Source organism: Dipodomys spectabilis, unplaced genomic scaffold (genome assembly GCF_019054845.1).
Source record: "Dipodomys spectabilis isolate Male_0828 unplaced genomic scaffold, ASM1905484v1 ptg000009l, whole genome shotgun sequence".
NCBI lineage: Eukaryota > Metazoa > Chordata > Mammalia > Rodentia > Heteromyidae > Dipodomys > Dipodomys spectabilis.
Window position 1 is genome coordinate 30,995,004 of NW_024870686.1, and position 24,765 is coordinate 31,019,768.

The window sequence follows — 24,765 nt, forward strand, 5'->3', positions numbered from 1 at the left end:
GCTAATCCAGTTCCTCAGCCTCTAGCACAGAGCTTTACTCCTGCAAGCATGCCCTTGCCACCTCTGCCATTAAATTACCGTCACAGTGAAAGAGACTCCGTGGGTGTTCCTGCAGATAAGGACTGGAGAGTGTGAGGAACAAGTGTGAAACCCTATTTGAAAACCAAACCAAAAGCATAAGGGTTTGGAGTCTATAACACTTTTGTAGCAAGCCCAAGACTCTCAGTTCAATCTCAGTACTATAATAAAAATAAACCAGAACGTATTTCATGTGAACATGGAGTCAGTGATTCGGTGGGCACTTTGTAGTAAAGGATTAAAAATACTGGTCTTTGTTTGCATCTTTCTTCTTTGTGTCCTTCCATCCCTGTGTCCTAACAAAACCTCAGATTCCATGAGCCTGATCTCCTTGAAAACCTTGTCTTCCACCAAATCTCCCAAGAGAGGACTGAGTTCGTACTCTGTGTGGAGGGAAAGAAGGTGCAACCTGACCCTAGCCGCTCCCTGGTTTCTTTGAGCCGTAATGTTTGCTATCACTTAATCAGTTTAGTTTCTCAGCAATTAAGGAGAAAAGCTAAAGCTGCCGAGTGAACAGGAATAGTCAGCAGGCCAAACTTCTTGCATTTCCCTGTGATGTGGTTAATCAGATCACAAAAAAAAAGACGTTTCTAATTCCAGTACGATCTGTCTTTCCTTGCATTTAAACCAGAGAAAGAAGAGGGAGTCACGGCCAATCCTCCTCATAAAGCTGAATTTATTTTAACATTTGCTTCTAAGCTTTCCACTAGTCGTAACCATCAGCCTCAAGTTATACTGTGATCCTTATAACACTGCTTCCTGTGCAGTGATTTTTATTATCTGTGTAGTATTTCTTCTGTGCTTTTCCATAACCATTCTCTATTAGTTAGCATTTAAATTAAGTTCCCATTTTCATCATTATATGTGCCGCAGTGAGCAACCATAAACATATGGTTTTGCTGATATTTTTGATTCTTTCCCTCTCTTTCCCCCTCCCTTTCTCTGTCTCTGTCTCTCACTTTCTGTCCTGGCCAACTATGTGTATTTCAAGGAGCCACTTTAAAATTCCTATTGGAACCAGATTATTGTCTGATCTGCATAAATTAAACAGCCAGTTTAGAAGAACAACAAGAACCATTAAAAAAGCATTCTGGAATGAGGTGGTGGGTAACAATCCAACATGGTGGTCTCCTTAATAGGAGCCAAACGTGGCAGGCAAGATTTGAGAGAAGAGTGGGGATATGAAGGAAAATTGAGGGATGAAGAGACAAAGCCCAGAATTCTACTCGAGAAAGCGGGGAGGGATGGAGTGAGAAGGAACAAGGGACTGTGGGTTGGGAGAGATTGCAAAACATAAAAGACATCCTCAGGCAGAGAGCTGCCTTTGGACCCCAGAACACAGAACTTACAATGGCACCTCTGGACGATAAATTGAGTTTTGCTTTGCCTTTCTATTCCTTTGTATTTGAGGTACTAGGAAGCACCATTTTGATTTAAGTGCAAACGTATCTTATTCATTTTGATTTATCTGAAGAGTTTCAATCAAGTCTCGAGGTGCAGCCCAGTGCCCGGTTGTCATTGCTTGACAGACAGGTGGGGTAGGAGGGCAGCTGAGCTCTGCCCTGGATGCTGAGCTTGCCCCGGCCCTGCCCGTCCCCTCTGAAGTCCATCCATCTCGGCCTATGGCTGGCTCCTTCGCTGGCTTCTACTGCTAGGCTGCTGAATATGGCTTTCGTCCTGATAGAGGATGTTTTGAAAGCTTAAACAGAAGCTGAAATTATTCAGCTTTTCAGCACTTGAATGATGACTTAAGATATTGTTCCTGAAGGGAATGACCTGGGATTTCACTACTACACAGATAAGCAATGTTTATTTTACTCTGCTGTCAGATTAGGTTGCTCTTCCTTCCTTCCTTTCCTTCTTTTTCTCTTTCTTTCTTTCTTTTGTCTTTCTTTTTCTTTTCTTTCCCTTTCCTTCCTTCCTTCCTCCCTCCCTTCTTCCCTCCCTCCCTTCCTCCCTCCCTCCCTCCCTCTCTCCCTCCCTTCCTTCCTTTAATGTTCCAGTCCTGGGGGTTGAATTCACAGCTTGGATGCTATCTCTTAGTATTTTCTATTCAAGGCTGACACTCTACCATTTGAGCCACTGCTTCACTCTGGCTTTTTAGTGGTTAATTGAAGATAAGAGGCTAGCATGGGGCATCAGTGGATGCGTTTTTCTTTTACACTGTCAAAGGCCAAATGGGTATTTCTGCATTGACCCATCGTATGTACTGGGGATCAACATAATGGAAGGCATTACTTTAGATAAGATAGGTTGAAAAGATAGGACAAGAGCCAGGCTGACTACAGGTATGACTGGATGCTCAGAACAGTCATCTCTGAGAGATCAACTAGAATATTTACACCGAACCTATGTTCAAGAACAGTGTGAATGATGGTCACCATTTTGTGACCAATTCAGACCCAAGGAGGAAAGTCATTAATACATATTGATGACGAGGCCTGCCAGCCCCTCCCCGCTCACCTCTTTGATACCCGCTCCTCCATGTCTCCCTTCCCTGCCCTTTGCTTGCTCCATCCTACTCCAGGCTTGTCAGTGTACTCCTTCCATTAAGTCTGTTCAGGCTTCTCCCACTGTCCGAAGCCCACTTCCCAGGGGTCTTTGTGGCTTTCTTCAGCCCTTACTCACTTCCATTGGGCGTTCCCACATTTTGTCCCCATTCAGAACTTTCTGTCTCTACAAAGCCTTTCCTGATCAATCACCCTCAGCTTGAACTGTACCATTGGAAGCACTGACTTGACCTGCTAACAGGAATGCACTTGTGAACATGGTTTTAAGTAGGATTTAAGGTAGAACTGAAAAATACTGTGTGGGACACCTACTTTCCATCTCTTTGCCTTCTCAGAAAACTGTTACTTACATTCTAGCCCCATGGCCACCTTAAAACCAAAGTTGGCCTGAACAGCTATGTTTATTATCGAATCACAGGAGTAATCCTAGGTCTGAGAAGATAGTCCACCTGGGCTAATTTGAATGCTTACCCCAGAAATTGGAAGTTCTCAGTTTGGAGGAGAAGGGAGGGCCTTGGTGCTACCTTAATCTTGTACACAGCAACATTCTAGAGTGGAAACCTATCAACTCCACAGCTGAGCTTTCTGGCCCAGTTTTCCTATAACTCTTTGGAATCTATAACTTTCTAACAACCTGCCAGCATGCTCTTGTTGCAACAGCCACTGAGTATTAGGTTTTATGGGTTGCTATTGAACTGACTTCCTCCAAGCTGTTCCTTTGAATTGAAGAGGCCTGTAGATAATGAGTGTAGAGTCCTTTCTTTGAGCCCTCTTGGGTCTGTCTGTCCTTTCCTCTCACTGGCATTCTGAGCTTCGTTTGTTTGTTCATTTCTCTGCTCACCTGGATCCCACATCCTGCCTCTGTCCTGGTGTTTGCATGCCGGTGAGATGGCGTTCCTTACCATCAAACATTCATCTGGCTCTCACCTGTTTGAAGGGAGGTGCTTCATAGCACGTGTTTCCTATATGGCTTTCAGCTGAGGCCCCAAGGCCACCCATGGCCAGCATTCAGCAAGCTTATGTGCTAAGTGCAGGTCTCAGTTATAGTGGAAAAACACTATAAAGGAGCACGATGCTGCCATTAACTACCAAGAATTTTGCTAGACATGATACCAAAACCCTCGACAACTAAAACTGAGGTTGTGAGTTCAATGCTTCCAGACCAAAGATTTGGATTTGATCTCGCTCTGTCTCTTTCCAGGACAGAGGACATGAACTGGGCTGAGGCTAGACGGGCCTCCTGGAGGAGCATTCCCCGCTTCCAGCTTCTCTGAGATAGGAAAGCAAAGGTACGACATGGATCCGAATGGAACCTGCCTTCTTCAGAAAGAACAATAAGGTAAATACATAGGTAAACCAGAGAATTTTATTTTAAATTCTACGGAGAAAAAAAAAAAACTAGTATATTTGCTCATAGGATCTAACAGCTTTTTGAAATTCACTTTTGCTTTGATATATTTTTTAAGGTGCCCTTAACAAATAACTATTATGTTGACAAAGATGGACCATTTAATTCTGACTTTAAAGTAGAAAGTTTACTCTCTTTGAGATGTAAAGGAGAATATCTTTTAATCTCTTAATAACTTAGTTCAAAAAATTTAATTTCTTAAATTGTAAGGCTTTGTAATTTTTTTATTTTAAATAGTTGTGCAAAGGGGTTTCAATTCAGCACATCAAGCTGGGTGTACAATACATCGTGATCAGTGTCTCTCCTTCTATAAGGAGAATCGTTTTCCCCCAAAATGAATTCTGAAGTTTTTCTCATTGCGCATGGTATAAATTTTATACTACCCATATATTTTCTATTCATTTTAGCACATGTCCTTAGGGAATTTAAAAATCCCAATGAAGAGACAATATTTACACATGTGAAACAAACAGTCGGCCGAAACTGAATATATTTACATTGCAGGATGGGGAAAGGGATTATAGAAATACGTTTATGGTTTTCTGCAAATGACTTCTCTTTCCCAAGTCTGACACTGACTGCCTATCCCATAGTCCGAATGATGAAGTGTTATGCAGTGACACTTCCATTCATTATATTTCAGTCCAGGAAGAATATTTTCAAGACATAGAACCTTTAAATAACACCTCGGTTAAAGATGTTCGAAAAACACAGGGACACCTTAAAGAAATTATTGCTCTGTGTGATGCAAGTGGAAGAGCCAGTTAGACCAGCTTCCCTTCCCAGCAGGCTCTCTGGCTAGGAAGGAGCAAGATCTGGCCAGGTGCTCACTTACACCAGGAGTGATTCAGATAGGCTTGTTGCCTCATGGTAGGCAGCCTAGCATTGCAGACGAAGATTCTATGGGTGCCAAGCATACTTCGGGGCAGCAGTGTGGTTGACACACACATCCTAGAGGGATGTGAAGCGTGACAAAGAAGTCTTCCCATCTATTTTCCACCCCAGTAAAGCAGCATGTGTCATGATGCAGGATGCATTCGGCTGTGTCTAACAACTTGGATTTGTATCCAAGATCTGTGACTCCGAAGCTGTGTTATCTTAGGCAAATAGTCTCTCTGTTTCCTCATCTGAGACATAAAGTCAACCGAAGGTTTACTATAATGGCTGAATGAGTTTAAATTTAGAAGGCCCTCAGTGCCTGGCACATAGTAAACAGTTAACAGAAGCTGCTCTTTCTCTTTTTTTTTTTTTAAATTTTAGTCACCAAGCGCTATGTGAGTTGTTTCTTAAAGTATGTATCAGTCCGGCATGGAGCAGGAGTCTCTGAGCCTTTTTTCTTCAGGACCCCATCTAATTTTTAAGCCAGCCAGAGAAAAGAAAGGGCGAGGAACAACAAGGTAGAGGTGGGTATGTGCTGGGCCTAATTGTAAACAATCTGTTGGAAGCCCCTGCTCTGGGATGCAGAAACATCCAAGTTTCGTGGGGGATAATATGCAGAATAGAAGCGATCTTACTGTGGCTCTTCTATGTTTCCAATTGAAAAGTTTGTGGTGGACAGAGGAAAGAAATAGAACCAGACAAAGAAAGAAAAGGAAAACACACTCTCTAATCAGAGATACCACAGCCTTCATGTGTTAAGTATTTAAATCAACCCAGGACTTCTTTGGGCATTCTGTGGCTCTCCAGGTAACCACATTGGGGAAATTAGGTAGGGATAAAGTCATTTGAAGGTGGAGTGACTTTTCTCTTCTGCCCAAATAATCCTGATCTTCTGTTATCAGAGCATGATAGAACGCTACTGAAGCCTTTGCTAGGACAAGTGCCTGGTGCTCCCTTACCCCTGTAGTAAAAACTTGAGGGCACACCTCTTGTCTATCTTTGCTTTCTCTCCTACCAAGTGCTTTGTTTACAACACTCTAGCACTCTGCAGATTTTGTTTTAACTTCCTGATTGGATTCTGGGAGCTTATTACTAGAATAGTTCAAATAGCTCTGCTCCACGTGGGCACTCACCCATTTGCAGTATTCCTAGGATAACCAGGAATGCAAGTTGAATTCGGAAAGGCTGTGCTGGAATCCCTTCAAGGGCCCTCATCTCCAAAGCTGCTTACATCACCAGCCAGTCACTCATCAGAGTAGAATGGAGCAGGGGAGGAAGTCGATCTGACCTCATTTGACCTTTGGCAGATAGCAGACTAGGTTAGAAATTCATGTAAGTGCATCATCAGGAGCAACACCAGGAAGACCATTCTGTCTCCCCCATACCTTTGTGCTTAGTGAGACTCCTAAAAGCTGTCACCGCTGACAGCTTTTGTAGTAAGGTTACAACAAAATACTTGAGGCCAGATATCTTATTAAGTAAAGAAGTTTATTTGACCCAGAATTCTGATGGTGGAGGAACCTAACTGACAGCACAGGCCTTCTCCTAAGGGCAAATAGATTGTGTCAGCAGAATGGAGAAGCAGAATGGGCACTTATCAACATAGAAGAAGTCAGTATATAGAAGGGCCTCATTCCTAACAACCCACTGTCAAGCGAATTGGTCAGCCACCACCTGACTCACTCCCAGAAAGCAGCACTGATCACTCATGAGGGCTGAGCCCCCTGATCTAGCTATTTGCCTTTAGATTCCACCTATTAAACCTCCTAACACCCCAATACTGCCTCACTGGGTCCCAGATTCCAGCATGTGAATCATTGGGGGATGAACCACAGCAAATGTTAGATGCCATCAGCCTGCTTCTAGATTTCATCTTGACTTCTAAAAATGAAAGGCAAAAGTTAAAAGCTTATGGGGACACCCCTGTAGTACCACTGCCACAACCAGAATTTCTAGTCTCGAAATATTCCACACTAGAACTAAGCATTGTTTAAACATGATACACTTGATTTGTGAATGGAATGAGGAATAGATTGACAGCCAAATACATCTTGTCATGGGCTGGAACAGCCAAGTGTTTTAGGTTCCCCCCCATTTATTCTTTGCTATAATATGTATAGACTATTTATTAGAATATGGGAAATTGATTGTCTATGCTTTTCACATTTCCTCTTAGCATTTTCAACTTTTCAAGATTCAGAGGACTGTAGAATTTGGGGATCATTTCCTTCTAAGCCTTTATTATATAGATAAAATAACCAAGCTGGAGAAAGCGAGTGACTGAGCCATTCCCCATTCTACTAAGGCCAGAATAATCCTTCTGATATCCTTACTCCCCGGTCTACTCTCCAGGTGACCCTTTATTCTGCTCCAAACTGCCATATCTTTGGAGTGTGGGCCATCTCTGTATGAGAAGAATATTCCACTTGCAAAGACTTAGGATCCAAAGCATAGGCATTTTGGTTGCTGACTAGCTAGCTACTTCCAACACTGGAGCTGCCAACAAAACCCCTTCTTGTGTTTTCTAATGAACTCAGCTCACTGCCAAAGGGTCAAAGAGCTTCAAACATAGGGAAAGGGAAGCCAGTCTCGTGAGGCTTGCTGTCATAGAGGCCACATTGGGAAGGACGGGGGGCTCCCTGGCTGGCAGGAGGGCAGGATTGCAGCACAGTGGCACGGGTGGACCTGCGGACAGTCCAGGAGGAGAGGGCACAGCTCGGGCCAGCGCCAGGCACATCCCAGGGAGAGCAGCCATCCCAGGGAGAGCAGCCATCCCAGGGAGAGCAGCCATTCTACCAGAGGTTCCAGCAAGTTGAACAGATCAGAAGGAACCAGAGTGCACATCACTGCCGTGGGACATAAAGGAAACCAAAAAATTCCCCAAGCCTGGGACTAATGGGTGCCGTTAGGGCTTTCACTGAGAGTGATCAGTTCATCATGCGCCACACAGCTCACAGATGAAAATAAACCGGCCACCATTTCTATTTTAATAAAGGGCAACTATGAGCTCGGAATTCATATTTAATATCAGTGTACAAAGGATTTACGTTTTTATTCCTATGCTAGTGGTTCATACCTATCATCCTCTTTTGGAGGCTGAGTTTGGGAGGATTGCAATTCAAGCTTCAGTTCAAGTACACATGTGAATCCCTTTCTTAATCAAAAGTTGATCATGCGATCACATATCTGTCATCCTAGTTCCATGGGAGACTGAGATTAGGAGGCGGGGGAGGCTGGGATTCTAAGCCAGCCTATGCAGAAAAGTCCACAAGATTCCATCTCTACAAAAAGAAACTAATCGCAGGGCACTGGTGGCTCATACCTGTAATCCTAGCTACTCAAGAGGCTGAAATCTGAGCAATGCAGTTCAAAGCCAGCCCAGGCAGGAAAGTCCGTGAGACTTTTATCTCCAATAAACCATTCAGAAAACGAGAAGTGTGCTGTTGCTCAAGTGGTAAAGCACTCGCCTTGAGCTGAATAGCTGAGGGAGAGTGCCCAGGCCCAGAGTTCATGCCCCACAACCAACTAAAAGAAGAAGAAGAAGAAGAATGAGGAAGAGGAGGAGGAGGAGGAGGAGGAGGAGGAGGAGGAGGAGAAGGAGAAGGAGGAGGAGAAGGAGAAGAAGGAGGAGAAGGAGGAGGAGGAGAAGAAGGAGGAGGAGGAGAAGGAGGAGGAGAAGAAGGAGGAGGAGGAGGAGGAGGAGGAGAAGGAGAAGGAGAAGGAGGAGGAGGAGGAGAAGGAGGAGGAGAAGAAGGAGGAGGAGGAGGAGGAGGAGAAGGAGAAGGAAGAGGAGAAGGAGAAGAAGGAGGAGAAGGAGGAGGAGGAGAAGGAGAAGAAGGAGAAGGAGAAGAAGGAGGAGGAGGAGAAGGAGGAGGAGAAGAAGGAGGAGGAGGAGGAGGAGGAGGAGGAGGAGGAGAAGGAGAAGGAGGAGGAGAAGGAGAAGGAGGAGGAGAAGGAGGAGGAGAAGGAGAAGAAGGAGGAGAAGGAGGAGGAGGAGAAGAAGGAGAAGAAGGAGGAGGAGAAGAAGGAGGAGGAGGAGAAGGAGGAGGACAAGAAGGAGGAGGAGGAGGAGGAGGAGAAGGAGAAGGAGAAGGAGGAGGAGGAGGAGAAGGAGGAGGAGAAGAAGAAGGAGGAGGAGGAGGAGGAGGAGAAGGAGAAGGAAGAGGAGAAGGAGAAGAAGGAGGAGAAGGAGGAGGAGGAGAAGGAGAAGAAGGAGAAGGAGAAGAAGGAGGAGGAGGAGAAGGAGGAGGAGAAGAAGAAGGAGGAGGAGGAGGAGGAGGAGGAGGAGAAGGAGAAGGAGGGAGGAGAAGGAGAAGAAGGAGGAGAAGAAAGAAGAGGAGGAGGAGGAGGAGGGGGAGAAAGAAGCAAGCAGCAAGCAGCAGCAGCAGCAGCAGCTAATCATGGTGACACTCACCTTGTAGGAAGCAAAAAAAAAAAAAAAAAAAAAAAGGCAGATTGTGGTACAGGTGTAGACTTAGGAAAAGAATGAGATTCTATCTCAAAATAACCAGTACAAAAAAGTGAGTAACTAACCCCTCCGTATGGTATCCTTACAATTATATATATACATATATAAGACTGAAGGATCGTCTCAGCAGTAGAGGGCTTACCTAGCAAGTGTGATGCCCTGAATTAAAACTGCAATACTACCAAAAAAAAACAAACAAAATACAGATTTGTTTTCTGTAAGCACTTTCTTCAGCTTTTTTATACCATAGTATCTACAGGCTGCAGCCGATAGAAGGGGACGGTTGTTTATTTATTGCTGGAATGTTTATTATCTTTAGTAGTCAGAGAAAAGCGATGCCATTCAACAAAGCAGTTTATGAAGACAGTGCACCTCAATCCATGTCACGCCCCACCCCTTCCTTCACTTTTCTTAATTTTTAGGTTATATACTGAAATTTTTTGCCACTTAACAAAGCAGTTTATGTGTACAAGACATCTTAATCTGTGACATCCCGTCAACCACTTCACCCTCCTTCCACTCACCCCTTCCCTTATTTCTCTCAATTCTGTGGTGTAGCCAATGAATTCTTGCCTGCATCCTTTGCCCTATACCCTACATTCTTCTACCCCTCTCTGCTTGGCCTCACCCTACCTACTTGAAAGGATGCATTTCCTGGTACTTATTTTGTTAGACAGTCTTTTAATTAAAAGACAAGAAAAATATTTTCATGTGGTGACATTTGCTGAGTTCCTGGATTCCATGAACACAGGAATTTGCTCTGGGGGCCCACATGAATTCAAAAGAATAATGAAAATCTCAACCTTTTCTTTAGCCGAAATGTATAAACAAACAACTTTCTACAAAATCTGGGTATGACATCATTCTAGAACTTTGTTTAGTGGCAGGTAAAGTGGGCTTCACGGCTCTATTTTCAGAGCAAGATAAAAGGTGGGTCTTTGTGAATCACTTGGTGTGCTGCTATTCTGGTCACCCATGTGGTGGAGTTTGGCTCTGCTTCTCAATGGCACTCAAGAGGTTTTCCAAATAAGACCCCACCAAGGGTTGGGACACTCTGAGTCTGAGCATGCCAATTCAACAAAATGTCTTTATAAGTTGTGCAGTTGTGTTGCATGCAAGGAGAATTCCAGTCCTTTTTTTTTAACATCCGAAAAACTTGCCACACTGTAAATTCCACTCTCTCTTCCTGGAAATTCATCCACTATCTTGTAGTTGAACAACTCATGTTTTCAACTTTCACATGCTCTCATTTCAGCCCCAATTGCAACACACTAGTATTTGACTTTCCTTTGGCTGGAGTCCCTTCCCTTCTTCGGTCTTCTGTCTTCCAATCCTGGCTATGCTCTGATTATCCATTGAGCCCCTGGGTCATTGCTAGAATTGCTTCTTCACTGTAGACAAAGGGTAGACTTTACTCTGCCATGCTTCTGATATTGACAGTGCCACTGTGTAAATAGCTTTTACAGTGCTATTAGAAAAGTGTTCTGGTGGCCTCATAAGTTTTAACCACAAGAGTATAAATTGACAGAGCTATCTGCATATGCTACCCAGGATGGCAAGAGGGGACAATGATGCGATATTGATCAAAACCTGACTCTAGGTCTGATAATGATAATCAGCTATTCTATTGATGAGCCAGATATTTAGTAGAGTATCTGTTGGATGCTAGGTACTTTCTAAGAACCTGGGATTTCTAAGGCCCTGGGTTTGATTCCTCAGTACCACATAAGCAAAAAGAAAAAAGCCAGAAGTGGCGCTGTGGCTCAAGTGGTAGAGCACTAGCCTTGAGCTAAAGAGCTGAGGGACAGTGCCCAAGCCCAGAGTTCAGGCCCCACAACCAGACCTCCCCCCCAAAAAATGCAGATCAAATCTTTCCAAGAATACGCACCTGTCAAAAGGAGTACATAACTTCACAGAGGAGGAAAAGAGTCAGGAAAGGCAATATGGGGGATCTCAAGCCCGGTCTAAGTATTGAAGGATGAGAAAGCATGAGTTAGTCATACTTCTGTTTTTTGTCAAGTGAGAGTAGTGGTGGTAGAAAGAAAGGAGGAGGCCTCAAAACAAATAGGTGGCGTTTATCTAAGGGCACAGGAGCTAGAATAGCATGGAGGTAGGAGGTTATTTAGTAATTTCGAAGTCCCAAATATGAGCTTGAGCCAGAGAGGGAGACAGAAGCTCCCTTGGTGTGGGGCGAGAGGGAAGTGGAGCTCACCCCATCCCATCCCAGGCCCATAAAGATCCAAGGAGAGGCAGACAAAGAGATAAACATCAGAAAGTTCTCCCTTAGGATGCTGTGACTTCCGCTTTGGACTCACGCTGTTCTCATCTGCAGCAAACCTGTGATAAAACCAGCATGGATGGGTGTCCTTTTTGTAGAGACTGAAGGCAAGAGAGTAGTGAAACAATGAAAGCTCAGCTCTGAATCTGGCCCAGGAGCAGATGAAGCTGATTTTCTTAGCCCTGGCAGACTTGACTTTAAAGCCCAAGGAGGCCTAGAATATTGGGAAACCTTGCTTCTGCTTCTTTCTCGTAGGTTAGACCAGTCAGACTGCACTGGTTACTAGAAGCTATCTGAAGATGCCTCTTATTGTGTGAGATAGGAATTGTCCAGTCCCATGACAGGCCTTGGGTCACCTGCTGACCACAGGCTGTTTTCCTCTGAATCATAGAAGCACAAGGACCCAGGAGGGGCTTCCTAGCATACCCTGATTGTATTTTTGAGAAAACAAATACATCAAGGCAATTTGTGGGAAAGAAATTAATCAAGTGGACTCAAAGGTGAATGGATAAACCAATAATTTATGTGGTGCTTATAAAGACCCCCTCAGAGTCATCAAAGAATAAAAAAATAGCTCCATATCAAATCTGACTTTCTTACTATTTTAAAAATGTGTTTGAGGCTTCAAATATTGATCATTAAATTAAGACAGGAAAAAATTATTGGGTGCTTATCCTATATCCAAAGAGAAGAGCTGAAAGTGACTTTCATTTTCTGGAAACATAGATTGAACTTTAACTTAGAAAAAATGCCAAGTGGCTTTTGCCATCTTTCTGGTGCTCACACTACTCTGGGGGTGGGGGGGGCTTACACACCTGCGTGTGAGCTTGACTCCCTGGTCCCAGCCCATGTCTACGTCACAGTCCTGGGCTGCAGGGCTCCTAAGCCATCTTCTAAAATGATTACCAGAGAACTGTCTGTTCAAACGTGGGCTATTTGCTTCATATCCATTCTTACAAATAAGGGACAAGGTTAAAATTCTAGCACATAGCAAATAGAGATTTTACTCTTCTGGGAAGAACAGCCAGGAAGCAGACACTCCCGCTGCTGACATTGCCCCCCCTCCCCAGGACTCTGACTGGACAATGGCTAGGCCCTGTCAGCTGTTCAGCTCACATTTTTCTGGCCCAACGTTGCAGAGGGAACTGTGTTCTCCTGAGATCTCCATCCAAAGGGAGGGGAAATGTAGTTATAAGAAACTATAAGGAAGTAATAGAGCATCTTGATGTTTTTCTTTGAAAAGAGCACAATAAAACATTTGCATCAGCTACTTCTGAACGTACTACTTTCTTCCCCACATCATGCCAAGTAATGGAGGAGGAAATGATGGTAGACAAGATGAAGGGAACCCAAAGGGAAAGGGTTAAGGAAGAAGAGAGAAAAGAGAAGAGAATGGAGGAAAGATTACAGAAATAAGAGGTGGGGGTGAGGAGAGAGGTCATTTCAAACACAAGAAAGAGGAGCATGGTAGGCAGGAAGGAACAAGACCCATGAGAGAAAAGGGCAGAGTGTTGGTTCCAAATTGAGCAAATGACTGCACTATTTTAGAACAGTCTGCTTTCATTTGGGCAGACATCCTTCACCTGCCACTCACTGGACATCATGCCATCCTACCATCTGTAGTGGAAAACACCAGATTCGCCCATAGGACATTGTTACTGCCATCTATGAGTTCAAAGGGGACCTATAATCTACATTCCGCTTATGCACAAGGGAGTGGGTGGTAGCAGGAAGCCAAACTATTGATCTATTGATTCTGCCATCCCCCTGCATTACACCAGGCCTGGTCTCTAGCAGATAGATGTTCATTACATTCTTGGATGTTCTACTTGCTGAGTTTTGGTATTAGTGCTGTAAATATGAATAAAGGCAGGGGCTACTTCCTGCTAGGGAGAGAAGAGGCCAGCCTAGGTTTCCTAAAGCTGGCTGTTTGAAGGGTGGGTGGGGTTTTCATGAACCAGCTCCCAGTGTGCAGCAAAGGGCACAGTTCGAAGTTGCAGAGCTAGGGTAGAGTCAGGGCTTGGAAAATCCCAGGTTAGCTGATTATAGGGTGTGTATTAGAAAGATAAGAAAGAGCTCGGTGTCAGATTGTCCTGGTCCTTGAAAACAGACAAACAATTCAGCCTTAATTCTGTAGGCAAAGAGAGAGATAAGCATTAGGAGTGCTTTAGCAACTGAGTGGCAGATCTGAGGAAATGTGGAGAAAGTGTCATCTGTCCACTGCAGTTAGGAATGACTGTCCTGGAGGGGCTTGCGCAGGGATTAGAAAGCACATTCTGTAATTCTACTCTTGACCTAATCACCTGCAGTTCAACATGCAGATGCCTGGGCCCTGAACATGCTTTATTTCATAGCTCTGGGATCTGGGCTTAAATAAGCTACTCAGGTATTTAAATAAGGTAATTTTCCTGTGCATGGAAGCTAGCTCAAACGGGTTTAGAGATGGAACCAGTGAGCTGTGCCTTAGTTCCCTATTGTTTTGTAACAAACAAGCCCAAATGTAGTGACTTCGCACAACACAAGTGTACTTACTGTCTTGAAGTAGATCAGGAATTCAGGAGTGGCTTAGCTGAGTGGTCTCATGAGTTCACGGAGGTGATCCAGGTCACCCTGGGGTTGGAAGTCCACCCCTGAGGCTGCGGGCCTCATTCTTCCCAGGTGAGCTGCTCCACAGACTTACTGGTGGCATGGCAGTTGCCTTTGCTCAGCGTGAACGTGGCAAGGGTGTAGGAAAGGTGGAGATGGACAAAAGAAGGGTGGGGTGAGAAAGACCGCAAAAGACAGGAAATACCAGATATTTCTTAACCTCATCTCCCTAAGATGTTTCTTAACCTAATACCATTACTTCTACATTCTCTTGGACCAATGGTGATACAGGGAACTACTCAAGGATGTGAAGGGTTGGAGGCTAGGAAGGTTGAAGAAAACTTGGATTTCAGGTTAGGATAGGAGACAAAAATCCATAACCTAGGTGTGAGCAGGTCCCGAAATTACAATATGTGGTGTGAAAGAATCTGAGCTAATAGGTGTGAATCCTCACTGCAGACAAAAAGTATTCTAAGGATTTTATTACTTACTGTCTTCTTTAATCCTCACAGCAATTTAATGATAATTTAATGTCTGTCCAGAAAGGGAAACTGAGGTACAGAGAGGTTAGGAGCACAGGGCAGAGTGCCGTTAAAAAGAAGAACTTACCAGAAGTTAGAGAGAGGCTGAGAAGGTACTGGCCTATTATCAGTAAGTACCCCGTGGAATTCTTAGGGCTGATAAGCTGCCCTGAGCAGTCCAACTTCCTTGTCCTCCTTTAGAGGAAAAGAGACTCAGAGGCTAAGCAGAGGGATCATACCCAGGCCAAAAGCACCATGCAGCGCAGACACTGCAGTGGTACAGAACCTTACACCAGGAATCCTTCTTGGCTGGGTCCTTGGAATGGTTTCTAATTAGCTGGTTTTTTTCCCCCGTAAGGTGAGGTCCAATCTCTGCTCCCAGGCTGCTCTTACTTTCAGAATCTTCTCCAGTCTGGGATGGAGGACACTTTATTCTCAGACCAGCAGCACAGATTTCTGAATAGATCTGGTCGGCTGAAGAGAGTCCTGTTGTTCCTGTGTGTATATAATGTACACATATGTGACTATATGGTCGACAATGGAAAATGCCTCCAACCTTTCCACCTTACTTCTGCAAAGCTTTCCTCATCTGGTTCACTCTCCGCCCCCCCAAGTCTCTCCAGGCACCATCAGGACCCCTTGGGGGGATTCACAGAACGTCTTCCTTTCCTGTCCTTCCCTTCCCCGCTCCTCACCCTTCTCCCCCGTTTTCCTTCTATGTCAATTGCCCCCTCCCCCCTTGATCTTGCCCCGCAAAACCACACCTTGGATTGACAAATAACCCAGAGTTTGATAATTGACTTAATGTCAACAAACGAGGGGAAAAAAAAGGAAGCCGGAGAAAGGCTGGGGCAGAGCCCAAGGGAGGTGAGCCGACGTGGCCTGCAGAGCCGCGTCCCGGCAGGCCTGCCCACCGCCACAGACAGGTCCACCTGGCCAGCCGGGGCGCCCGGGGTGCCCGGGGGCAGGGGAGCACAGCTGTTATCAGTAACCTCCACCCCACCCCACCGACGGGACGGGGCTACGCCGTCGCAACCAGCACCTCGAGTCAGGGAAGAGTGGGGAGACCCGGCAGCCGGCCCGGGGCGCAGCTGGGGCCGCGGACGCTGGCCGCCCGCCCTGGAGCGCGTCCAGCTGCGGGTGGGGCCGCAGCGCGCCCCGTCAGTCACCCGGGCCTGTGGGCGCGGCGGGGCGGGCCGGGCCGGGCGCCCAGTGCCCTCCCAGCCCGAGTGTTTGTCCGGCCGCCTAAGGGGCTCCTGGTGCTTCTTGTAGTTCCGTCCTGGGGTTCAGCTGAGCCAGGCGCTCCCGGACCCACGCAGGGCGCGGAGCAGGTAGGCGGCGCGGTGGGGAAGAGGCTGCGTGGAGGCTCCGGGGAGAAGGTGCGCGCGTGGCGGGCGCCGTGGAGAGGGGCGCAGGGCGGCCACGCGGCCGGGGCCCGGGCCCGGTGGCCACCCCCGGGGCCCGGCCCCTCCCTCCGGTCCCTCCTCCGCCGCCGCGCCCGGGGCGGGCTCAGGTGCCGCTGGGGCCGGGAGCGCGGCGCGGCGGCGGGCGGCCGGTGTCCGGTGTCGGTGTCCGGTGTCTGGAGCTGCTGGCTGGGTGAGGGGTGGCTCCGGGGAGCCCCCCGGCGGGAGGGAGGTCGCGGCCGCGGGGGGACAGGTGGGAGAGCTGTGCGCACGCTGGCGCCCGGCAGGGCTGGGGGTGATGACCCGCGTCCGGGCGGGAGTTTCTAGACGGTTCTGGGACTGGCTCCGCCGATCGGAGGTCGCACACCCGGGGTGGGGTGGGGGGGATGGAGGGGGAGAGAGTTCCGGGAACCGGCTTCAGCGCGCGCGGGCCGCAGTCCCGGGGCGCCTTCCTGCGCGCGCACCCCGGGGGCGCCCCCCGCACCCCTTCCCCTCCCCGCGGCCCGGGCGCGGTGGGCGCGGCCGCGTCTCCACCCCGGGGCGCGGATCCCAAATTGGGTGCCAGTCGGCTCGGCGGTGACTTCCCTCGCCACGCAGCCCGGGGCCTGGCCCAAGCCTTTGGGGTTGGGGGCGCCAGAGAAAGGGGCGGTTACAGCGGTCTGCGAGGGGTCCCAGACGCAAACCGACCCCGCCTGTTGGTAAGCTGGGATTCCTCTCGCCTCCTCCCCAAGCGCCCATTTATTGGGTGTGTATTGAAAAATTAACTTGATAGGCTCTCTGTTGCTTGAATAAATAAGTAGAAGGTAAACTGGGCCCCAGCTTGGTCCTAAGAGGAAGAAGCTTCTAGGCCAGTCCATACCCACATTTCTGAAGACACTGACAGCAAATTGCAGCTCACCCACAAAACCAGCCCTTTTGCTGGTAAGTGAAGGCTGAGCGTTGGAACGAGATGACTGGAGGTCGGCGAACTGTTTCTGAATAATTAACACCACGGTGTGAATACTGCTTTCCTGATGTGGGCTTCGCCCCAGGCCTTTGGTTTTTACGGTGGAGACCGCAGAACGATGCAGGGCACACAAGGTCTGTGGAAGGTTTGGGAATCAGGGCCAGATCTCTGAACGGATCGTGTGACCCTGCAGACGTGGGTTTTGAGGATGCGCCGCAGGTGCGGGCCTGTTGTTTGCCTGCTCTCTGTTTTAAGAAAGGCCCTGCAGAAGAAAACCCAGTGAGCTGGGTTTTTCTTGGATTGGGTCTTGAGTCACTGTAAGTATATTAGACAAGGAGACAGGTTTCCAGTGAAACGATGTTAGTCAGGGCTGGCTGTCCCATCAGGGAGTGAAAGTGGGAAAATCCCTGGTTAATAATTTCCTCATTTTGATTTCTTATCCCCTCCTGGCTCACTTCCTCTTCATCGCTTCACAGCCGATGATATCACAGAATCCAGAGGTCAAAAAGATGGTTGGACTAGACTGGCTCTCACTTCCCCGATGGGGAAACTGAGTCCAAGGACATTAGGAATGACAGCTCAGGGCCCCAGGCCTCTAGGTGCCAGACAGAATTGGGAGTCTCGCTGGAGTTCTGTTAGGAACCTGCTGTGTTGGAATTTGCCATGGTCAAGTCTTGGAGTGAGGGGAAAGTTAATTCACCCCAGGCCAATCAACGGCCACACGGAATGGCATGTATAATCAACAGCTGAGCATAGGCACAAATAAGACAGTTTGCCTCTGAGGAAGCCGGTGCCTTTTCAAGATAGACTCCTTCACTTTAATGCTAGACATGCTTGTTTTCTGCGAAACAGAACAGTAGGAGCTTAGACACCACAGCCGGGTGGTTCTGGGACTACTCTGCACATCTACAAGACCTTTTGAAGGGTCTCTAGTGTTTGGAAAGGGATGTTGGGGAGACTAAGTAGAACAAAAACAACCATATAATATCTACACAAGGGCAGACAGCTCCTTGCTGTCCTTCCTGGGCCTCCCCTAAGCCCCTCTACCAATCGCTAGGTGACCACCCCATGAAAGGGGCTTGCTCAGGTTCACTTCAGTGCAGAATCTCCCCTGCCATTTGCAGGTGTTTATTCTGAAATTGCACACCTGCTACCATGTCCTGATGATGTGCTAATTCTGGGTTCACAGAAAAACTCACCAGAAGTCTTCCATGTGGTAGGGGACAGTACAGTATATAGAGAGCTCGCCTCTCCTGCTCTGTCACCTTCTATCCATTCATCTTCTGTGGTCCCTCTTCCTCATCTGGGAAATGGGACCAAGTGGCAAGAGTTAGGGTGCACTCTGAGAGAATGCATGCCGAGTACTCAAGGCAGAGCCTGGCTCTGTGATGGTGGGAGGGGGGGGTTCCTCTGGGTGGGGGAGGAGAGGAGTGTGAGTTGGACACTCTTAGTTTTAGGCTTTCCCAGCCCCTTAAACAGGATTCACCCTATTCAAAATGGGGAACAGTGTGGAAACCTCAGCCCTCACCACCCTTCTTTTCTGTGGGTGTCAACCTCCACAGTCATGGAATGTACCCCTCCCCCCTCCCTCAGAGGAGCACTTCCTGGAATGTTCAGGAGCCTTCCACTTTGTTTTGCTTTGTTTTTCTATTTTATAACCACTTCATCTAGGCGCTGTGGAAGAGTGTCCTCTCCCGGCCTCTTCTTCAGTGTGGTGGTACTGGGCTCTACCCCGTGAGAAGGTGCTAGAACCAAGGAGTCAAGAAATCATTCCAGGACATCAGCACCACAGAAGCCTTTTAGGGTCATCTCAAAGAAAAATCTGGAAGGCTTCTGCCAGAGGAACCTGGAATGGGCCTCACCTGCTTTTAATGCTTTTTAAACTTTCTCTTAATGTTTTGTTCCATGGGAATTCTAGGAGTAGAATGCTGTAGCAGAGAATGGGGGTGAAGTAGGAAGAGTGGCTGTTTCAATAAAGGTCCCTGCTATATAACAAGTAGTTAGTAGATCTAAGTGCCGTCTTTGCCAACCATGCTGGGGCACCGGCTCACTGAGTATGCTCATCTCAAGATGATGGATCAAGAAGCAGCTTTTCAGTGAAAAGGAGGAGGAAGAAAAGGAAAAGGGGATTTCCAAGCCATAAGAGGAACATTAGAAAGTCAGTGAAGAAAATAAGAGGAGTCAGAACTATTGTGGTTATGACACCATGGCTGAGGGACTAGTCTCAAGTTTAAGAGTGTTTGAACCTAGCCTGGAGAAACAAGACATCTGAGAGGCCATGACTAGATGGCGAGATTACTGAGACATTCTAAACACCACAGCAGTAGTCGGTTTCTTAGAACACAATGAACACTCCTCCTACAACTCTCCTCACAAGTTATAATAAGACTTTTGTATTTGCCATGATATTAAAATGATTTAAATCTACTTTTTTTTCCAGTGTGGAAATATATGTATAATTTCCTGTGTGTGTGTGTGTGTGTGTGTGTGTGTCCTGGTACTAGGGCTTGAACTCAGGGCTTTAGCTTTTTTGCTCAAGGTTGATGCTTTACCACTTGAGCCATAGCTCTACTTCTGGCTTTTTGGGAGTTAATTATAGATAAGAATCTCATGGACTTTCCTTTCCAGCTGGCTTTAAACTGTGATCCTTAGATCACAGACTCCTGTGTACCTAACAAGCATAATTGGCACCCAACTCCATAATTTCCTTCTGATGATAAAAGTATGAAGGTTTGGGAGAGAGAGAGAGAGAGATTTGATTTGATTTTTTAAAATTATCTTTAAGGGCTGGGAAGGTGGCTTAGTGATAGAATGCTTGCCTTGCATGCATGAAACCCTGGGTTCGATTCCTCAGCACCACATAAGCAGAAAAAGCCAGAAGTGGCGTTGTGACTCAAGTGGTAGAGCACTAGTCTTGAGCTGAAGAGTTGAGGGACAGTGCCCAGGTCCAGAGTTCAGGCTCCACGACCAACAAAAAAACCAAAACCAAAACCAAAAAATTATCTTTAAGTAGTTGTACAAAGAGCTTTTGATTCAATATGTCATTTTGAATAGAATATCTTGATCACTGTCATCCCTCCCATGGTTTTTTAGTTTTTATTTTAACTCAACCATGTGGAAATGTGTAGAGTGATGGCTCCTGTGGTATTTTCATGTCACCATTGCACATGCCTGAGTCCATGGCTTCTTTCTAAAGGAGCCTTGTAATCATCTTTTATTTTTGTGCTTATTAATTAATTTTGATTTTTTAATTAAATTTTTTGATGGTCCTGGGTGGGTGGTGTTGCTGAACTTCTTTTGCCCAAGGATAGTACTCTATCACTTTTTTCTTTTCTTTTTTTAGTCGGTCGTGGGGTTTGAACTCTGGGCTTGGGTGCTGTCCCTCAGCTCTTCAGCTCAAGGCGAATGCTCTACCACTTGAGCCACAGCGCCACTTCCGGTTTTCTAGTGATTTGTTGGAGATAAGAGTCTCATGGACTTTCCTGCCTGGGCTGGCTTTGTACTTTGATCCTCAGATCTCAGCCTCCTGAGTAGCTAGGATTATAGGCGTGAGCCACTGGCACCCCACCACCTGAGCTACAGCACCACTTCCAGCTTTTTCTGAGTTTATTGGAGATAAGAGTCTCACAGACTTTCCTGCTCAGGCTGGCTTCAAACATGATCCTCAGATCTGATCTCGCTGAACTAGCTAAGATTATAGGCGTGAGCCTCCAGTACTTAGCTGTAATAATTTTTTATAATAATGATAATAATCTTTTATCAATCAAAGATCCTTTATTACAAAGCCAGTGACCTCTGCCTCTCCCGTTATGTGTCTGACCTGTGAATCTAGCGTTTTTATTAAATGAGGTTATCTGGAAAAGGGACCTCTCAAATTGGTGACCTTGGAACTGGAGGTGTTGCTCAAGTGGGAAAGGGTTGGTGCTGAGAGAAAAGGCCCAGACTGGTGGCTCAGAGTTCAAAGCTGCTGACCTAGCATGTAGGTGCCTGATCTCTGCTGCACTCACAGATTTTTAGGGGGGTGTTTGCAGAATATCCTTTTATGAAGGTGAAGGGGAAAGTCAAAAACTGTACTGTGGTGTAATTTTTATTCCTTTTTTTCCCCCCTTTCTTTTTATGGGGGGGGGGGGGGTGTCTGGTTGTGGGGCCTGAACTCTGGGCCTGGGTGCTGTCCCTCAGCTCTTCAGCTCAAGGCTAGCACACTACCACTTGAGCCATAGCACCACTTCCAGCTTTTTTTCTTTTTCCTTATGTGGTGTTGAGGAATCAAACCCAGGGCCTCATGCATGCAAGGCAAGCGCTCTACCACTGAGCCACCTTCCCAGCCCACCTTCCCAGCCCTTCCCCCCTTTCTCGAGCATGGCTCAAGAACATCTCTGCATCATTTCCTAAATGTTATTTTCTTTTGGAATAGGTTGGAGAGAGGGAGCTTTCTAATTTCTTTCTGTGCTCTTTTGTTGTTCTTGTTAATTCCCTTTTCAGCCATCCAGTTGGTAGTTTGGTAGGCTCTGAGGTCATAATATGTTTGCACAGTTGGGTGAAGACCAAACCTCTGTTAAATTTTTGTTTCCCCAAGATTTACCTATACAAAGTTAGGATTTGTTCAGTTTCTTTCTGTCAAAGTATCTTTGGAAATGATAGGATAGACATTCCCTAAAATCTACAAAGCAGGGCCCAGGTTGTGTGTGTGTGTGTGAAATCTTATTCAGGACTGGGAAGGTGGCTCAGTGGTACAGACCTTGCCTCACATGCATGAGGCCCTGGGTTTGATTCCTCAGCACCACATAAGCAGAAAACGCCGGAAGTGGTGCTGTGGCTCAAGTGGGAGAGCGCTAGCCTTGAGCTGAAGAGCTGAGGGACAGCGCCCAGGCCCAGAGTTCAAGCCCCATGACCGACAAAAAAAAATGTTATTCCCCCTGAAGTGAAAAGTGATACTGTATTTCTTTCAAGCTTCTTTGGTAGCCTGCTCTAGCCCAGAGCAGACTCCTTTACTGCACCTGATGTGAGCTGCTGTTCTTTGCAGGTTTGTTGAGTGGCATTTGCCACAGGTGTGTGGAGCCATCTCCCAGGAGCCAGTGGCTGCAATTCCGCCCCAGTTGGTCCGAATTGCTGGGCTGTTGCCATCTCTGCTTAGGTTGGTGGACACACTCAAGTGCCAACCTGGCTGCAGGTTGGCACAACCTGCAGGCCATTTCCAGGAACTTTTGCCGCAGGTGTCAAAGACTGCCCCGCAAAGATGCTGAGACAGATACTGGCGGAGATGTACATCGATCCGGACCTCTTGGCGGAGCTCAGCGAGGAGCAGAAACAGATCCTGTTCTTCAAGATGAGGGAGGAGCAGATCCGACGATGGAAAGAAAGAGAAGCAGCCATGGAAAGAAAGGAGTCCTTGCCAGTGAAATCCAGACCAAAGAAAGGTAAACCTAGCCACTTGGGTGCTGTGCCCACGCTGGCAGCCCGGTTCTGTCCTGTAAGAGCTCACACCAGATGCAAGCTGGCCAGGTGTGAGTTGTGATTTTGTGCAATTCTGCTAAATATTTTTGGGATTCTGATGGTGCAGTTTATCAAGTTGGTAAACTCAAAATCACACACACACACACACACACACACACACACACACACACACACACAGAGTGTGTAACCATGGAGTTGTATAACGTTAAGCAGATCTTTTACTTTAAAACGGACTGACCTTAAGCTGCAGTAGAAAGTCACCTCTAGGGAACCAGCGCAGCTCAATGGTCGAGTGCCTGCCTAGCATGCATGAAGCCCCGAGTTTCATCTTTCACACTGGGGGAAAAAACATCACCCTAGAGTTTAATTTTCAGGACATTCAGGAGTTCTCTTATCTGCCTCATTGTTAGGAAGGCCCAGCGTTCCATTACCAGCATGAAAAGAATTTGTTGCCACATCTTTAAAGCAATTCTGTTTGTATTTCATAGACCTCAAAAGAGTTTTCTCTGAGTTACCATTTTTTTTAATCATTGCCCTCTTAAAATGTAAGGAGCTGCTTTAAGGAGAAAAAAATAGTTGTTCTCTCTCCCTCCTTCCCTCCCTCCCTAACTTTCCTTCCTTCCTTCCTTCCTTCCTTCCTTCCTTCCTTCCTTCCTTCCTTCCTTCCTTCCTTCCTTCCTTCCTTCCTTTCTTTCTTTCTTTCTTTCTTTCTTTCTTTCTTTCTTTCTTTCTTTCTTTCTTTCTTTCTTTCTTTCTTTCTTTCTTTCTTTCTTTCTTTCTTTCTGGGTTCAGATATGTTTCCTCATAACTAAAGGAACTCTTAGGAGTTTGAATGGGATCTTTTGAGACTATGGGAAGTAAATTCTTTTTACATAAAGACTTAAAGAACAAGCCAGGCACCAGTGACTCATGCCTGTAATAACTACTCAGGAAGCAGAGATCTGAGGATCACAGTTTGAAGCCAGCCCAGGCAGGAAAGTCTGTAAGATTCTTATCACTAATTAATTACCACCCTCCCCACCCCCCAAGAAGTAGAGCTATAATTCAAGTGGTAGAGCACTAGCCTTGAGCACAAAAGCTCAGGGACAGTGCTCAGGCCCTGAGTTCAAGCCCCAGGAACAGCATGCGTGCGCTCGCACACGTGCACACACCCACACAACACAGACTCAAAACACATACATATACAAACAGAAAAATAGACATTAACATTTCCTCATCTCCCTGACTCCATACACAGACTCTTTCCTAGATGACTACCTAAGTTGTTAATAAACAACACAACTTTCAAGGTCATCTAGAGAGGCATTCAATATCAATTTGCTCTCCCTTTTTTTCTTTTATTAAGCCAGTGGAAAATGTTATAAAATCACCCTGGGTTTTGAGGGTTGAACAATTGAATCTCATTTGCATGCTTGGTGTAGACACTCACATTCAACATCAGCTAAGTGACTTTCACCTTGTTCTGTACTTTGCTAAAACTTTTTCCTTGTGCTGATAAGGAAATAAATATGAGTATTTCACATATTGTTTTATTATGTAACATATGCAACATAAGGTAAACAATATAAAAACTGCCTATGCTGGCATTTCAATACAATGTAAAACACTTTTATATACATTTATATTTAATGTTGGTCTCAATTTTCCAGTTTAATAGGCAAAGAAACTGAAAGAAAAGTAACATACAAGGTCACACTTCTAATACTTTTGTTTGTAATTAATTTTTTTCTTTGTCCCTTTGTTCTTCTCACACAAGGCTAGTATTCTTCCACTTGAGTTCCATTTCCAGCTTAGTGGTGGTTAATTGGAGAGAAGAGTCCCTCAGGTCTGGCTGCCTGGGCTGGCTTCAAACCATGATCCTCAGATCTCAGCCTCTTGAGTAGCGAGGATTACAGGTGTGAGCTACCAGTGCCAGGCCACCTAATTGATCCCAAGATCTGTTGGATTTCACATTGTATTATCCAAAATTGATATTTTTTCCTTTTGAAAAATAAACATCCAAACGGCAGCATAGTTTTCTGAGCAGGTTCATGCACCTCTTTGCCTGCCTTAGAGATTGTTGGGTATAGCTGGGTCTCTTCTGAATGATGAGTATGTTAATGTGGGAGATGAAGGGCTCTTCCCCCTTGAGCAAGAAGCCCTGTCCTTTATTAGACTTTGAGCTGCTTCTCATGTTTGCTGAGTTGCTCTCCTCATGATAACATCTTGCAGCTTCTTTGCTTCAGTTTTCCCTT

At 46.2% G+C, this 24,765-nt stretch overlaps 1 protein-coding gene and 1 long non-coding RNA gene across 5 annotated transcripts in view; one reads left to right on the forward strand and one right to left on the reverse strand.

The window, feature by feature from the left end:
* Positions 1-9,754: 9,754 nt before the first annotated feature.
* Positions 9,755-14,350, reverse strand: LOC122125710. Its single transcript, XR_006150774.1, has 3 exons — positions 14,154-14,350; positions 11,232-11,307; positions 9,755-10,734 (listed from the first exon to the last, which is right to left on the reverse strand). It is a non-coding gene; the product is annotated as an uncharacterized LOC122125710 (long non-coding RNA).
* Positions 14,351-14,407: 57 nt separating this feature from the next.
* Positions 14,408-24,765, forward strand: part of Sh2d4a (SH2 domain containing 4A) — a 43,908-nt gene continuing 33,550 nt past the window's right edge. For 2 of the 4 annotated variants that reach the window (XM_042700230.1, XM_042700256.1), the window contains exons 1-2: positions 15,920-16,059; positions 22,101-22,494. In XM_042700230.1, the coding sequence (XP_042556164.1) occupies positions 22,314-22,494 (181 nt within the window). In that variant the 5' untranslated portion in view covers positions 15,920-16,059; positions 22,101-22,313. Of the gene's footprint in view, positions 14,603-15,919; positions 16,060-16,242; positions 16,325-22,100; positions 22,495-24,765 lie in introns of those variants that run through there. The other 2 variants (XM_042700246.1, XM_042700237.1) reach the window with 2 other exon arrangements.